This window comes from Nestor notabilis, unplaced genomic scaffold (genome assembly GCF_000696875.1).
Source record: "Nestor notabilis isolate BGI_N333 unplaced genomic scaffold, ASM69687v1 scaffold1030, whole genome shotgun sequence".
Lineage (NCBI taxonomy): Eukaryota > Metazoa > Chordata > Aves > Psittaciformes > Psittacidae > Nestor > Nestor notabilis.
In genome coordinates this window covers 2,057-19,845 of record NW_009911328.1, presented here as the reverse complement: position 1 = coordinate 19,845, position 17,789 = coordinate 2,057, and the positions used below count along the sequence as shown (strand labels likewise).

Sequence of the window (17,789 nt, the reverse complement as noted above, 5' to 3'; positions counted from 1 at the left end):
TCCCTAAGCTAATTATACTTCCTTTAATTCTTATCTTAATTCTGTCCTTCCATCCATATAAAATTCTTCTTGCTTCAAGCTAGATTCTAAGACACCTTCTGCTTTTCCTTAAAAATATATTTTGCTAATATTAATTCTACTCTTTGGCAACACCAATTTCCTATCTGTTGCTTTGTATGACAAGTTTACATTCTCCAACACATTTTATACGTGACTTCTTGCTGCAATCTGCCACAAAACATAAGGCTTTTCAAAGTAAGTTACTGGAAGCAGGGGATCCATTTGATTTACTCAGCCAATACTGGCACAAGTAATGAAAAGCAACATCAAAACAGAATCTGGGTTCAGTGCTTGTCCAGTATGACAGCAGGGAAGCAGGAGAAATTTAGCTAAGGCATAATAGGAAAAGAAAAATAAGGCAAGTCTGTTGTCTGATTTTCTTTTTGTAGTAGTAATACATTCAGACTTCTCCACATCTTCAAACATTTTATATCCCAGCAAAATACAAGGAATATTGATGTCACTTTACTTACCTTCATATCAACATAAAGTCAACTCCAATATTACTTTAAGTTACTTTCTGCCATTCTGCACAAGATACACAAAAGCTCTCACAAAAAAAAAAAAAAATCATATCCTGGAAAGTGATCTTATATTTGCCAAGATAATTTTTCCCCTAGACAACATATCACACTTTTGGTTTTGATGAGACGTATTTGAAGCATCAGAACTGTCTTTTTTCTACTCTATTTTATTGGCAGGAAACCACCGCAAAACACAAAGCCACACAGATATGAAGTTTTTAATGAAGGGAGGAATTAAAGATTACTTTTTCTGTTCCACTGTGGAACAGAAACAGGAGAATGGGGGGTTTAAGTTATTTCCTTCACAATGAGAAGCACTTTGCAAAAAAATAAGACCAGAATAATATATATTTTTCAGCTGCTGTCTCATTTACTGCCGTTAGCTATTGTCAGGGTTGCAGTAAATCCGTACAGAAGAATACAAATACATTTCACTAATTTGAAGAGGGAAAAAAACAAACCAAAAGCATTACCTTATATCCTATAGTCTTACGATAATACAGAATTTCTTTTTCCAGAAGTTCAAATAACCGTGGTGGGAAAAACTGGAAATCCTGAATATTTGGTTGTTTTGGAGGTCGTGGAGCCTTCAAAAATACACAGATATATTAATATATAAGCCTGATTTCTGTGCAATTAAACTGTCATAATTCAGCAGCAGTGGCAACCTATCCCTTTGTAAATACATGCATTTTATTACCAGCATAGGGTGAGGCTGGGGATGCAACATGGGAGAGAAGAGCAGAAAAACAATATAAAATGCTGTCTATACTTGCCAGCTTCTTACCTTTGGGACTTTGGGCTCACTGACACGTAGGGCTTCTCTGAAATAAGCATCGACTGCATAATTAGCTTTGCGTTCTCGTTTGGGAGGCTCTATCCATTCCATCATGCTCAGCTAGATGCAGAATAAAAAGGTAAAGTAACTGTATGCTTTCCTAAAGTCACAAAAATAATGACCAATATGGCACTACAAACCAAACATTTTTGCCCAGCAAATCTAACTGTTGTGCTCAATTTGGATACTGTAACAGCTCAAAAATAAGCCAGCGATTATAGCTGATTATAACACGTACTTAAACACATAAAAGACTATCTACAAGTAAGGCAGTGCAGCAGCATGGATGGTTCCTTTCACAGTATTCTACTTACTTCAGACACTTGAGTAAGGTTACAATTCCACCTACCAAAACATAATGGAAGAACTGGGAACTTGGGCTCTGAATTCTATATTCAACTGCGATATGAATTACTTGCTTCTACTCTAAAGAGCACAATGAACAACCTCTACAGAGACTATATAACATTGGCAAAAAACCCACAAGCAACACAACAATATTAACAGGAAATTAATCTTTACTAAATTACTTGAATAAAGTTACTAAAGTCTATTTCAAGACTATGCTGTATTTAGCTGGCTTCTTGTTAGGAACACAAAACCCGAATCCTACATATGCATCACTCCGCAATGTTTTCATTACATATTTTATTTTTCTAAATGTTTCTTCAAAATTGATAAGAAGCCTGGGTTTGAAGGGCATTTGGTGGTTAACAGATATGAGTTCACATATCTGATGCCAGACAAGACCTTAAGGATATCTTGGCTGCATGTCTCAAAAAACAGAGATACACAATGGCGACATTATGGGACGTTGAATAATACATCTCTTTGGATGAACCTTCTAGAATTAGGTAAATTGTTGTACAAACAAGTTCATATTAATGCTTGTGACTAAAACCTTCACCACAAAAAAGGCTTAAGTGCAAGCTCCATGTATAAAATCATCATCTGGCCTGTTTTTAACTCTCAGTTACCTGGCAGTAAAATACTGACTGCTGCAGTACAGAAGGATGCAACGCAGTATTTTTGCTGCAGAAAGGATAAAATTTGTGAAGAAAACCAGCGGGGCTAAAAGCTAATTTAACAAATATTCAGAATATCGATGCTTCTGCAGAGCCGAGTGAATTTTTCAGTAGCTCTAACCTTTAGAGCCATAGCATTTCTAGTATGGCCTTTATGGCCGACTCTAAACTCATCTTAAAAGACTTTGAGAAAAAATTACCTTTTGTTTTTCTCTATAATCTTCACCTTCAAAGTTGTATAAACTCATCTCTGTGTCCATAGTGAAATTTCGTAAGGAGCTCTCCCCCATTTTCTGCAATCGTTCATTCATTTCAGCTGTCTAGAAGCACAAGAAGATACTTTCAGGCTCACTTGAGCTAATCTCTTCTGAAAAAATCAGCTTTCATCATTATTAAAACATTCTCAGTGCCTTTTTCCAATTCAAACTTTTACTTACATTTTCCTTGTAACAAGAGACACTCATAATGCTTTTCAATTTTGAACAATCTGACTCCAAGACTTTCCATTAAACTAAATTTATTATGCAGGAACACAGCCCTACAACAGCATCACTTAACTTGCACATTTAAATTCAATTTATGCCCAACTCTTTGGAACTGAAACGACAGTTCGTTTTTCCATAGAGCTACCTATTCCCTAATAAAGTTCCATAAAGGTTTTGTGTCTATTAGAATTGCTAGCATAAAATGAACATCTATTTTAAAGACCACAAAACAAACAGTGCTTAAGATGCAGTGCACCCAGTCTGAACTTTGAAAATAATTGTAACTCACTAATTCTACTCCTCAAAATTTTCGTAAGCTGTAAAATATATATGAATAGTAAAGTAATAATTGGACATAGATTTACATAAACAGATTTAATTTCTATTTTGTGCACATATATATTTAATGTTTGACACTCTTCAAATTCCATATGAAACTGTTCTCTAACCTTCTTTTCGCCTCTTTCTAAAATAGTGGTTATATCTTCTTCTGTCAGCTCACTATCTTTGGAAGCAAACACATGAGTGGCTCCATGCCGGATCATCTGCAGCATTTCATCTTTTGCCAGTTTGTTGGATTGCTGGTCTATGAGCCTTCCTAAAATTAGAAGAAACATGTTGAAAGTTATAATACAAGAGTTCGAGTAGGACCATGCAAGCAGTGATTTTTTTTAGTTCACTGGCAGAACAAGAAAGGAAAAACAGAACCACCATACAGGAAAAAAAATTAAATTTCACTTCAGCTGAAAATACACAGAAATCAGGGACTTGATGGGGGGAAAAAAACCCAAAACCCAACAAAAAACCCCACACACTCAAAACAAAACAAAAACAAACAAGCAAACAAAAAAAAATAACCAACAAAACACCAAAACTAAAACTTTAGATCAAGACATAACTAAGGATGTTTCACATTCAGATAAACCAAATTTTATGTTTAAGATTTTATTCTTACAAGGTTAGCTGAACTTTTAAGATCAAAACCTTATTTCAAGTTGAAAAGTGACAAAGTATTCTGCAATAACCATTAAGAACTACTACACTCACCTCACTAATTACCACCCAAATCTCTGAATATTTTTCCCAAAATTCTAATTTCTGTCGCAAAAATTCACTTCTCATCTCTTCAACGACCAACAATATTCTCACCATCATCCTTACAATAGCCCACCTTTTTGGAAATACAAACAACCTTCAAAACTTAGCTTGAGAACCCTAGTTTTTGTCAAACTATTTTTCTAAGACCTTCTAAACAAAGACACACAAAGCAGCTTTTATGTTCAATAAATTAATATGTGGTAAGAAGTACATCTGTATAATTATTCTTAGCTGTCATAAACAATATCTTGTTTTCTTTTTTAGCTTTTTAGCATATCCCAAGTATCATCTATTCAGCTGTAGTTTGCTTTCCTCATTTAGAGTCTCAGCATAAGTCTATGCCCATGTTATTTAGGAAAAGATATTTATTCAAAATTATCAGCTGAACAAGTGAGTAACTTACACCTTATAGTTTCTTTGGTTGATTCAGTGTACTGGTATTATACACAAGGCCTGCTTTCTCTCATACTGTACATGTGTACAGTTAGTTAACCCATACTTTAAGGGACTGAACAATTGTGTTGCAGACAAACATATATAGCAGTTGATACCTTGTTGTATAACTATAGAGTCCAGCCTCAGTTTTATTTCAGCTCTTTCTACAATCCTCTCTTCAACAGTATTATCAGTGATTAGTCGAAACACCCGTACTGGTTTCTTTTGACCAATACGATGCGCACGATCCTAACAAACATAAATCAGTAAGTGTTCAGCAATAAAAACTCACAAGCAATAGACAGTTAGCTTGCAGAAACAGCAGACTGAAACTAGCATAGATTTCTTGGTTCCTTGCTTATTCAAGGCTATACAAAAATGTAAAACCAGTATAGTAATATTTACTTGTATCTGGCTATTACACCTTTTAAATTTGGGTCATTATATAGTAATATACACATCTGCCTTATTGTAAATGAACATAACTGAATGTCTGTCTAGGCTGCAGCTGGCAAGTGGAAATATAACATTATATATATATACAAACACATCTGTTCTGCTTTCAAACTCATTCTCCCACTTGACGTAAGTGTTGAAACTTTTGCATCCCTAGCTTGAGCATATTAATTCCATGGGCAAAGTCCATGCAGCCACAGCTTTGATCCTGTAGTTGTCCCAGGCTAACTACAGTGAAGCATCAATACACAGTTCACACGGTACAGGTACAACACACAGCAAATGAAGTCATACGACAAACATACTATATTTATTTGTAACAAAACTTGTGTTTATTCTCTCTGGAAAACATGAATATTATTTTGTCCTCTTAAACAAAAAAAGCTAAACAACTGGCCTTCAAGCTTGCCGGTACCAGGATTTTCTGACTGTCCTTTATGACTCATGTCATTAAATCTTTTACTGTCCTACATAATATTCATTTCTTCCTGAAAATCCTAAAGCTCTCAAATCACACTCATCAGTCTCCAGGAAGTTGGTCTACTATTGGTAGTCAGAATGTATATCAAAAGGATGAGTTATTCACAGCAAATACTTCATGTGCATTAAAATAACCCCAAAAAAACCCAACAAAAAACCCAACAACAAAACAAATATCCCAACCCCCAGTTATGCAAGAATGATCATGTGATATTATTCCACATGAAAAAAATTATAGACTTGATTTTTTTATTTCAGCACTCAGAAAAAGACTTAGGATGTGTAACCCAAAGAGATAAAGTAGGGTTTTTTTCTCCTGGTATCACCACCAAATGATTTTACACTTACGCAGAAACAAGGTGGGTTGCAAAAGCTTCCCAGAAGGGAGAAATAAAAAGCTGCATGCTTTTAATTCTTTCTTTAATTATTAACAGCCCTCTGGTTTTTGTTGACTGTTGCCTCCTAGAAAGGCAAAATTAAAGAGTAATTCTATGGCTAAGTAATATTGATACAGCATTTTGACAAAGTAATCTTATTCCATTATGAAAATAAAGACACAATTACAGAGAAAAACCTACAGTTTCTTCCACAATTCTGTTCGTACTTTTTATTCAATTCCTTAGTTTCTTGGTAGTTAATACAAAAAGAACAATAAAAATGCAAGTTCTGCAAACACTTACATAAGACAGAACAACGACGGTGTTAAACAAATGCATGTTATGGAGTTAACTCACCATGGCTTGCAGATCTACTTGAGGATTCCAATCTGAGTCATACAGAATAACTACATCAGCAGTTGCCAAATTAATTCCAAGACCTCCAGCTCTGGTACTCAGCATGAAAATGAATTTACTGCTGTTGGGAGCATTAAATGTGTCTATTGCTTCCTAAAGAAAAGAAAAAGCATCATTAAAGCAGAGTTTTCAAACAAGCTTCCAATATGCTGGTGGCTTTTCAACAACATTTCTTTGAAGTCTATAGAATTTTTATACCAAAACCTGTTTTTTATAGAAGTAAGAAATTGTAAGTTTGCACAGGTGGAAAAATCCATGAAATTACATTTTTCATTTAGCTGAGAAACAAATGAAGCCTATTTAACTGTGCACTTCGGTTAATAAAAACATACCCATAGCAGTCTTTCTAAACTGTAGCATTTTTGTTTTACTTTGAACAATGAAGTAGCTACTTATATATGTGTAAATAACTTAATAACCTAACACATAAAACAAAAACATTTCTCACCTCTCTTTCTTCATGTGGTGTCTGTCCATCCAGACGGCAGTACTCGTAGCCACGCCACATGCAATAGTCTTCCAAAATATCCAGCAGGCGAGTCATCTGACTGAAAAGTAGAACTCTGGAACCTGACAGAACAGTACAGAAGGTTTTATTAGTGGTTTATGTTTTCACATTAATCTTATCACAGAGCCTACCACAGGACACAATAAGAATTTATGTGAAATATTCTGTACTATGTCTAACTTACTCAAATAAGTCTTTTTTCTGGGAAGTAACTTTTCTGGTATTGATTTGACTTCTCCTCAAGACAGGCTATTTGATAATACATACAGAAGAAAAACACAGCTGAAGAAACAAGAACACTTAAAGCCATGGTAAGATAATTAACTGACAACTGATGTGCACAAACTAATCCTCTCATCAGAAATATTCTTAAAGACAGCAGAAGAGAGGCTCTGCTCTTCCTTTCCTTCTGCTTCTCCATATTATTAGTCTTCCTCATCATTCCTGTAAGACTTCCTTCCCCCATGTATTAAGATCTACAGAAAAATGATTTTCAACAAGAACCTCGCGGACAGTAACAAATGCATTCCCTGGATCACAGACATTCTTGTTTAAAAGCTAGGTTTATTTATAACGAGCATTCAGATCCCTGTTGTTCATACATGGTACTCACCCTGCTCTCTGAGTTTTGCTAGCAGTTTATCCAGAACTAACATTTTACCACTGTTAGTGATGAGATGTGTGTCAGTGGTGTAAGGAGGGCCCGGCTCAGCACCATCAAAAAGGTAAGGATGGTTACAGCATTTCCGCAGCTGCATCAGAATATTCAGCAGACGCATCTTATCCATTTTCCCAGCTGAATTCAGGATATCAATATCTTTCATCAGGATCCTTGTATACCTGAAGTTTTACAGGCAATTTTGAACAACTCTCAGTTTGTATTTGGTATTTAAAACATGAATAAAACCCTGCAATAACTTAATTACTTATTTCTGGACGTTCACTCTGTTCATAAAATAACGAGCTATATTATTAGGAAACTTGGTGAAAAAAATGTGTGACCAATAATAAAGATCTATATACATGAAAGAAAATATGTCTGTGAATGACAATGGTCTGTCATTTACTATGTTATCTTACGTTTCCATTTTAGGACTATGAAGGCGATTAAAGATATCATTGGACTGAAGCTGCTAAACTGACATCTCGCATCTCTTCTGGGTTTGTGGCTCCTCAAGATTTTGTTTTAATTTCAAGTCAGACTATTACTTTACTGGTGCATACATACTTGGAACAATGGAGGAAACTGAGTAGGTACATGATCTTTCAAATTAAATTAAGGAAAGAAAAGAAGTTCCTGCTTTCTTCCTCCCAACCCTTTTCATTACCCTTCCTGAGCGCTTCGTAACTCGTGCATCTTTAAAAAGAAGCCCCAAAGACACCTATAAATAGGCTTCTCCATCTGACTGTCTTAACATGCAACTAAAAGGAGAAAAAAAAAACACAAAAAGTCAGTGTCAAAAGCTGTAGCGTTCTTTCACAGAAAACAATCTTACTTTGTAAGATGTAAATAACTCACCATTCCCTCTGCATTTTGCTGAGCCCAAGATAAATTTTCACTTCCTTCTTCGGAGGCAAACTCTTTTCTACTTCAGCTTTTATGCGACGTAACAAAAATGGCTTCAAAACCTATATAAATTAAGAGGTTTTCGCAGATAAACTTACAAAAGTGATTGCCTTAAATGAAAAATCAACAGATTCAGTTATCTGATATTTATTCAGAACTAATCAGCAACTATCTGTCTGTCACGGTGACTCCTTCAGAAAAATTCTGCTGAAGTCTGCAAAATAAAGTTATCCGTAAATAGGCTGAGCTCACACATAACTAACACTACATAATGAGTGCCATATTCATCCTAAGAAAGGACCAAACCCATGAGCTTATAAAATCTATGTATTGCCTTCTAACATAAGCTGCTTCATTTTCAGCAGAAGCACATACAAAATTCACATTTTGAAGATAAGCTATGTATGTTGTATTTCCATCTGATTTGGCTTTGTTACTGTATGAGGAAAAATGTCTTTTATCTCATGCAGAGTAAAACGAAGGTAAAGGCATGCCTTTTTTCAGGCTAGCATGACACGTGTATCAGTATACTGTTCTCAGTAATAAATGGTTTCAAAAAGATGTCAAAATTCTTAATTTTCACATTTTAAGTATAGATTTTGTCTTCTTCAAACAAATGTTACAAAACACGTTTTGTAACATATGTAATGTCACAAAAAGCATCTATAATAGTGAATTCCAATATTTAATTCATGAAAATTCTGCCAGGCATTTCTGTAACTAAATACCTTCACATTCATCTTCTCAACTTGGAGATGAAGGGAGAAATAATCTGTTGGGGGTTTTTTTACACTGTGAATGCTAATGATGACATGTGATTACAGCTTTAATTACTTACAGCATGAAGTCTTTCTACAAGTTTCTGATCACCAAGACAATTTTTAGTGTCGAACCATGAGTCAAAATCCTATAGTAAGAAACAGCACAATTGGTATGAACAGTTTATCATCTGTAGTTTCAACAGACACATATTGACTCTCTCTCACTCCAGCCAAGAGTGGTGTCAATCTTAAGACAAATGACTTCTACAACTGAAAGAAAAATCAGTCTGCAATTCTGTGCCAGCTCACTCCCCATCAGGCTGTAACTTTCAAGTCAACTGAGTAACTCCACAGATAAAATACTACTACCCTGTTTAATTTACAACGGCTTTCCATGCTCATCATTGCAGTGCCCAAGTTCTCCTCATTAGTACTTAGGTAATGATGTGGCAAGAAGGTAAAAAAAGGAAACCAGACTCCTTAAAAAAAAAGGAGATGGACAGAGCAAAAGCAATAGAAGCAAGCAATACAAGGAAACATTAATGGTAAGAGAGAAGAAAGATTACTTGAATTCTAAATGAAAAAAAGGATTATGAGTATTTGGATGCTTCATATTCTTCATTCTGCATTGCCTTCCCAAATTTTGCTCCACTTTAAATAGTTCAAGAATTATGCAAAGTATTACATTTGCTATTACTGGTGTGAGACTTTATCGGCACTAACAGAATGCACTGTTTTAACTACACAGAGCAAAAAAGTAGTCTACAGTTAGGTAAGCCACAGAGCTTCTACTGAATCCAGGTCTTCCACATCACGTCTCTTACAAGGCTTTCTTCTCTTCTGCAGATAGCAGCCTGGGAATCAAAATAATATGAACAAAACTATTTCCAAACCTCAACTTACATCTGCAGAATTGAAGACATCAGGTAAAAGAAAATTGAGTAATGCCCACAGTTCATGGAGGTTATTCTGTAAAGGAGTTCCTGTAAGCAGCAATCGATTTGTTGTCTTGAACTCACGCACGATCTCTGAAAGCTGGAAATACAACAAATAGTTATCATCATCATGCACATTTTAAGCATAATTAATTTTCATCAGTTTCTGAAACTTGAAACGATGTCAGCTAAATTTAAAGACAGTGAGCTACCTACAAAATTTGTATGTACCACCAATAGCTTACCACTTACATCTGAAGAAACCCCACACCTAACAAACTCTGCTCAGATCAGAGGGAAACTTTTGTGTCAAACTATCTTCAACGTATCAAATAATTCTGAACTTACCTTTGACTTTTCATTCTTTATCCTGTGGGCTTCATCAATTACCAGGTACCTCCAGTTAAATTTTTTGAAGACTGATTTCTCTTTAATTACCATTTCATATGATGTAACACAAACATCCCATTCACCAGGCATCATAACATCACGGATAAAAGCAGCCTAAAGCAGAACAATTGAATTAATAAACATTTATAAATATGAACAACTTGGATGGAATTCAGTGAATCCGATTTCTACCAACATTACTAGTTCACTAAGCTAGCACGCACAAGATGACTCTGAAATATCTTTTCAGTAAGTGAAAGTTACTGTAACAAAAGCCTGCAATCCTTTGTACTTTAAGGCACAGACAGAACATCAGCTGGGGTTACAAAACACTTATTTTCTCCTACTCACAATTAAGTATTTAGTCTTCAGCATATTTTTTCTGCAACTTAAATACAGTGCACACTACCAATAGGAAAAACCCACTAAACTCACTAGTCCAAAGATGTGATCCACAAAAAGTTTCAAAACAACTCATGTGGCCCACTCCCATCTCTGTTCTTTATAAAACATCTCCCTGCTCTGTCCCATCTCTGTTTTGTAAGGGATACATACCTAAGCATATAAATCCTTTTACATGAAAGAATATCACTTTATGGAAAAGCCACACATGCAGGTCTCCTAGAACTTACTTAGCAGGGTGCACAGATCACCCCAGCAAGTAGGACTGACAGAATTGTTCAGGTATGCAGCCTTGAAGAGCTACCCAGTGAAGCTGCACAATACTATGCACTGATCTACAAAATTAATAAACACTGTCACAAAGTGAATACAGAAGAGAAAAAAAAAAAAATAGGTGCAAAAAATCAAAGATGAAGATCACACAAAAAGAGGTCAGACAGCTTCCTTTGATCCCAGCCTATTATTTTCCCCACTGTCATGGTTTAAGCCCAGCCGATAACTCAAAACCAGGCAGCCACTCACTCACTCCCCCCTCATTTTTGACTCAGTTACAAGCATAACATTTTGTATTTTCAATGCTAATAAAGATCACTAAGAAATACTGTAATTATGTAGCTCAGGCAGAATTCTGCACAGTCACATGCTACTTTTGACAAATAATATCTTCGAAATGTACAGCACTTACCCTGGCATCTTTATCTCCAATAAGGCAAACAGCACGTAACGATGGAACCCAGCGTTTAAATTCATTCATCCAATTGTGCAAAGTTGATTTTGGAACCAGGACCATGTGTGGGCCAGGAATATTTCGGTAATGCTTCAGGTATCCTAATAATGCTATTGTTTGCAGAGTCTTACCAAGACCCTGCATTGATAAAGAAGGGGGGGGGGAAAGAAACATGCTGAAATACCATACAGAGATAGTCTGAAACAATTTTGCTACTATATAATTCTGCCACTTAAGTTGTTGAAAGCAAACTACACAGCAAATGTTTGCAATACAATTTCTTTCACTGCATTACAATTCCAGTTGTGAAAAATCTGTTGTAGAATGACGCATACTACTGCATGTAGTTTGAATACTACAGGCATTTTAATGCTGACTTTTGCTCAACAATTACTACAAAAATTCCAGAAGATTCCTGCTTACCATTTCATCTGCCAGAATGCCATTAACACCATTTTCATACAATGAGATCATCCAGTTCAAACCTCTAACCTGATAATCTCTTAGTGTTCCTCCTTTCACATCTGTAAATGCAAGATTCCTCTAAGTAGAGAAATACTAAGTAGAAATGTTTAATTACAATCTGCTCAGATTTTAATTACAGGAAAGCAATCAGAAAGCTGCCAGTACAACACTTACATGAAGGAGACTCCTCAAATCGAATACACACATTAGATGTTTTTCGACTCTCTGACAACAGCTCTTCATCTTCTTCTTGTTCCGTGCGCCTGTGACGGTAACTAAAGAAGGAATCCAAGATTCATGTTTATAGAAAATGATTTCAAAACACTGGCTATAAAATCAAGAAAGAAAAATTGTAACAGAAACTATCATTGATCTACAATGTGTGTTCTAGTACCCTGACCAAAATCATATCCTGTAAATAAGTTATTCCTTATGGCTCATTCCAGCTTTAGTAAGACTCATATGAAGCCCTCTCCTCCAGAGCCACAACTACACTCTGACAACAAGTACCAGGAGTTCTCCAAGGTACTTTTTAATGAGCAACACAGAAATACAAGACACATATCCACGGTGGCCTTAGAATCAATACTTGGTAACTGTTACCATTCAGAAGAATCATATATTCAATTAGAAAAATTCAAAAATACAAAATAGAAAATACCATTTTGCAAACGTTCTAAAACCTAGTTGTTTGCTATTACCAGACTCATCAGAACCACTACATGCAGGCTATGCCTGCACTACTAATGCAGACATGGTGGATCAACACAGCTGGTGCTGATGATCCAATACCTACACTACATGCACATTGTCATATTTTAACTTGGTCTAACTCCACTCTAGTCCCACTGATACGTCTGCTAGCAGCTGGAATACATCGGGTGTATTTCTGGAGTACATCTTATAGTTCAGTATCATGCAAAAGAAATTCAATTTATGTGCTCCAAAATCACTCCACATTATGGACCAAAGCATCGCAAGCACTAAGAATCAGGGAATTTATCTTAAAAGTGGATTGCTGATGCAGTGTAGTACTGATGTTAATGGATCAGCATGCATGCACCAAAAGCAGCTTTTAAAGAAATTAGGAGACACCACTAATAGGAAAAGTCCTGGACTGACTTAAAGCACAATCTCTATTAACTAAATAGATGTGCTAAAATGCATAATTTGTTTGAAAGTGCAAGAAGTTATAAATAAAACATACTCCCCAGCAGAAATCAAACTCTGTTTTTCATCCTTCTTCATCCGTGGCCGCCCCAGCTTGACTTTCAATGGAGATGTTGGTGATTTTTGTGCTGCAGGCTGAATAAAATGTGCAAAAAGTTCTGTCTGCTTCAGGAGGAATTCAAACCTTTTTGCTCGATCTGCTTTCTAGTTTCCAAAGTGGGGAGAGAATTACAAAAAGAAAAATAAGTAACTTTTCCTCATAAACACTTTTTTTTATTTAGAAACAGATTTCAGTCACTCATGAGAACAACGTATATGAGCAAAGACTGACAAGACTACCTCCCCGCTGTTAAACAACTCAGAGGGCTACAAGCATCATGAAATATGGTGCCTCTGCCCATGGCAGGGGATTGGAACTAGATAATATTTAAGGTCCCTTCCAATCCAGACCATTCTATGATTCTATAAATAGTTGTTGAGCTGCTTCAGCTTACAGCTAAGCATGAATTGCTTTAGAGCACTCAATCGTAATATGTGGTAGTTCAAACAATCCTTCATGAACACCACAGCAACCTGGAAGACATGGCAAGACTTGATAACCTCATCCCAGCAACTCATCCCCATTCAAAACTCAAAGATTAATAAAACAACTCAAGAACAGTTAACTTGTATAGATTGCTTAAGTGCACATGGCACACCAGCAACTGTGAAAGGATATTTTAAAGGACTGTCTACAAAAGATAAAGAAAAAACTAAGGTTCTGACTTACACTGAGGAATGAAACACTAACCTTGCTCAAGTCAGTGGCAAAACTTCATCAGCTCAAAGCTATCAGGATTTGATAAACACAACAATGTGGTACTTCTGCCTTTAGAGGTATGACTACAGCAACAGATGCACCAGCTCAATACTGCTTTCATGGAAGTTTGTGAATTTTGCTGTCAGATCTTAGATTTCAATCATTTCAGTTATGCCATATCAATGAGGCATATGCACTTCACTATATAAACACAGCAAAACACGTTTTCCTTTTTATATAAAGGACAACATGTTACATAATTCTTAAGAAAAATATGCTAAAACATAAATGCTGTCTGACAGAACGCAACTGTCAGTATCTCTATGTCATTTTCATGTGATTTGTATGTTGCTATAAACTACAAGAGTGAACTTGTAGTTTTGTACCATAACCCTTCTAGGAAACATACAAACAACAGGAAGCTTTTCTGCAGGCAACTTCCAGGCAAGTGAAAGCGCTCTAACAGCAATAACAAACCGGAGGGCATCAAAATGAACGTGACGTGCAACGCATGATCTTGCCACAAGAGGGCAATGCATTACTTGTAATAGCGCACCGCTTAGCAGCAAACAAACATCTTTAGAAAAGATCCCCTGGACGAAAATTGCTGGGTTTTTTTCCCCTTGCATTCACTTTTGGACCATTTGTGTAAATAATGTGAAAAGCAAATAAACTGTAAATATGAAGTAAAACTTTTAGGGGGAAGAAAAATCTAAAAGGAGGAGTAAGGACATGGATGTTTATGTTCATGCAGGGTAAGAAAAATCCCCAATCAGAGAGATTATATTAAACTAATAATACACAATAGTTTTTGCAAGCTAACCATAACTGAAAGGTTCTATATTGAATGCTATAACAGACTTTTCTGCCTGCAAGATCACTGGCTGGCTGTAAGCACCATGGCTTGATAAATAGTAAAGGTAGAGCTCACAGCTCATGAAAGGTAAATTTTTGAGACCTATTCCCTTTGCCTTTTAGAACAACTGAACTAAAATTCTACTTTAGGAAACCAACTTCAGTTACTTACTCAACTCATTCTCAAGGAACAGATTCACCTGTGTGACTTCTCTTTGGCTAAAGCATTCATAACAGTAGGTATCAATTTTTCTATGTCTAACAGTGATACTCTTCCCCGGCTTCTACGGAATCCAATCTTTTCAAACTCAACTGTAACTAACAGACATCCATTTAACATTAAAGCTTTTAAGAAAAATGCAGCAAGATACAGATACCATCTTCAACCAAGAACTTATGTGAGTAACACTGAATGTTTCATTCAAGAATAAGTCTTGTAACGTCCTCCCAGTTTCAGCCTCTTTGTAATACATAAGTTACCCTGTTCTATCTCTTCTCCAACACTACAAGCTCCCTTCATTTGTGTTATGGACAGATCCTCTTCTGCATTTTTATGGCACATATCTTAAGGGGCATATCAACATTTAAATCCTTTATGTTTTTATACAATGACAAACTGGCAGTTTCAGTATTTCTCTCATTTAATTAGTGTAAGGATGCTTCTCACAGAACTCAATGGGTCATCAAATAAAAGTAGCAGAGATACATCCAAAACCAAAAGGGAAGCATTCTAAATATAAAACATAATTGAATAGAAACTTCTTTCCACAGAAGGGTGTGGATAACTAAACCCACATGAGGAAAAAAATGCCAGCAGACAAATCCATGGGGAAGGGTGGAGGAAGAGGACAGACGAGGACAAGACAAAAAATTACCCAGTGACAACTCCGCGTATCAAAACCACAGCCTCCAACTCCAGAAATCACGGACACAAAAATAATTGTAAGGATGGAATGGTATTTAACAGAACTATCACTACCTGCTTCTTCTGTTCTCATATTCTTCACTAAATACCTGCTGTTAGCCACTGTGAGAAACCCCACACTGGACTAGACATTTAAATGAATCTTGATTTGTTTTTCTTTCCCGATACATCCAGTCTGCAATAACGCCTTGATCTAGTTCAAGCAAGCAAACACGTGTCATAAAAAGCTGCAGTATGTTCTGTGGTGAAAGCGCTTACCATCTTCTCCTCATATTCTGGGTCAACTTCTTTGTCAGGTCTAGCTGCCTTTGGAGGAAGTCTGAGTTGAAACGGGGGATCATTTTTCTGGAATTCAAATTTTAAACACTTTGTAAGTATCAGATTCTTTATTTCCCTTTTTTTTTTAGCAAAAAGATATCACCTTGAACAAGCCAACACACCACAAGAGAAGCATGCGACTGTTTAAAAAGAATTATTTCAAAATAAAATTGACCACATTGATTAATATTATTTTACCCAAAAGCAGAACCTGATATCCATGATAAAACTGAACAGGAGATATGACCAGATAAAACAAGAGCTGAAGATTTGTCTCATCCTTATGCCTATCGCTATGAATAAGATCCAAGTCGAAAGCACTGAAAGAAAGTACTGAGAGAGGATATAGTTTAATCTTTCACAGAGATACTGCTTTAAATACATAATTAAAATCTAATATCTTGAAAATGTACTTCTAAAGAAATGTGACTTCCAAATGCAAAATTTCTAACTCTAAATTTCTGGCACTCACATCCTGGCTGGGTTTTTGTTTGTTTTCAATTCTAAATGAATAGTCAGGAATTCACTTGGAAAAACAGGCTTAACTACACTCAGCCATACCTAGGAAGAGCCACAAATTCTAAACCAAATCAGTGGATGCAGCAACCACTACATGGTATGCTCTTCAACAGGTAACAAAGAACTACCTTATTTACTATAAACGAAAGAAACTTCAGAAACAGTAACAAAACCAGCTGACTTTTGTGGTTTACAAGATTCATTTCTGCCTTCAAGTGGTAAGCTCAAAGCAGGTTTCCACAATTTCAACTGCTACATTGTTGCATTAAAAACAAACAAACAAAATCCACAAATCATGGTATTGGCAAAATATCTTTAAAATAAATAAATAAAAGACTTGGGGGGGAAATGTTTGGCAGATTTTTTCCCTAATTCGGTCTTTGAAGCATGCTATTTTTAACACATCTCCTGCAAATAAAAATAACATTCAATATTTTTTGGAAGGCACTAAATTATAAAGATGTTTTTAAAAGCACTGAATAATCTGAAAGGAACTGCCAAAGAGCATGTCTGTGTAAAATCTGACAGAGCAGAGTCTTAATCTGACAAGTGCTCTAGGTACCAGTCTACTATAAATACATTAAAATTAAATAATAAATAATCAAAACTATTCAGGGTCAAGTAGCAAAACGAGACCAAAGCGGGACTGAATACGTAGAAGTCTGTCAAACAACATTATGCTTAAATTTCAGCACTGTTGCTGATAAATACATAAGCCAACTTACTCTTTAAGCACTATCATGCAAATGGGAGCAACATTTTCTGAAGTCAGAGATTACATTTTCAAGTTTTGGCCCAAAGGCATAATTCTCTGCAAAGGTGAACAATACCAACCATACAATGAAGCTGTTTGGCAGGTTAATGATTTTATAAATGCATGAGTTCAGCTTTGCAGGGCCAAGTTATTACGTTGCAAATAGGTACAATTAGAAATATTCACTTACAGCTTCTTCAACCACATAAGTAAACAGCTTACTTGAAAAGCAACATTAGGAGAAGACTGTTAAACCAACATGCCAAAGAGCAGGCCATATATACACGTATATTCACACCTCCACTATATTACTGTATGACATAGACTTCGGTAAAAGAGAGAGACAGCGCTATTATCAGGCCCAAGCCTTGTTATTAAAGTGACAAAATACTCCTCCATAAAGGAAAACAAAACTGACAGCAGGCCATTTCAGATGTCTTCCTCACTTCCCCTAGAAATCAGTTGTTGTCTGCCCAACTCAGATAAGTATGAAGTTTCT

At 35.9% G+C, this 17,789-nt stretch overlaps 1 protein-coding gene across 1 annotated transcript in view; it reads right to left on the bottom strand.

Moving 5' to 3' along the window:
- SMARCA1 (SWI/SNF related, matrix associated, actin dependent regulator of chromatin, subfamily a, member 1) overlaps positions 1 to 16,044 on the bottom strand; it is a gene marked incomplete at its 5' end in the record, with an annotated part of 28,275 nt that extends 12,231 nt beyond the window's left edge. The window contains 17 exons of the mRNA XM_010014077.1: positions 1,058 to 1,171; positions 1,372 to 1,482; positions 2,648 to 2,767; positions 3,382 to 3,530; positions 4,582 to 4,714; positions 6,136 to 6,288; positions 6,644 to 6,765; positions 7,317 to 7,543; positions 8,223 to 8,332; positions 9,109 to 9,177; positions 9,935 to 10,066; positions 10,315 to 10,470; positions 11,444 to 11,623; positions 11,909 to 12,009; positions 12,125 to 12,225; positions 13,158 to 13,324; positions 15,958 to 16,044. Coding sequence (XP_010012379.1) covers positions 1,058 to 1,171; positions 1,372 to 1,482; positions 2,648 to 2,767; positions 3,382 to 3,530; positions 4,582 to 4,714; positions 6,136 to 6,288; positions 6,644 to 6,765; positions 7,317 to 7,543; positions 8,223 to 8,332; positions 9,109 to 9,177; positions 9,935 to 10,066; positions 10,315 to 10,470; positions 11,444 to 11,623; positions 11,909 to 12,009; positions 12,125 to 12,225; positions 13,158 to 13,324; positions 15,958 to 16,044 — 2,232 coding nt within the window. The remainder of the gene's footprint in view (positions 1 to 1,057; positions 1,172 to 1,371; positions 1,483 to 2,647; positions 2,768 to 3,381; positions 3,531 to 4,581; positions 4,715 to 6,135; positions 6,289 to 6,643; positions 6,766 to 7,316; positions 7,544 to 8,222; positions 8,333 to 9,108; positions 9,178 to 9,934; positions 10,067 to 10,314; positions 10,471 to 11,443; positions 11,624 to 11,908; positions 12,010 to 12,124; positions 12,226 to 13,157; positions 13,325 to 15,957) is intronic.
- Positions 16,045 to 17,789: the final 1,745 nt, after the last annotated feature.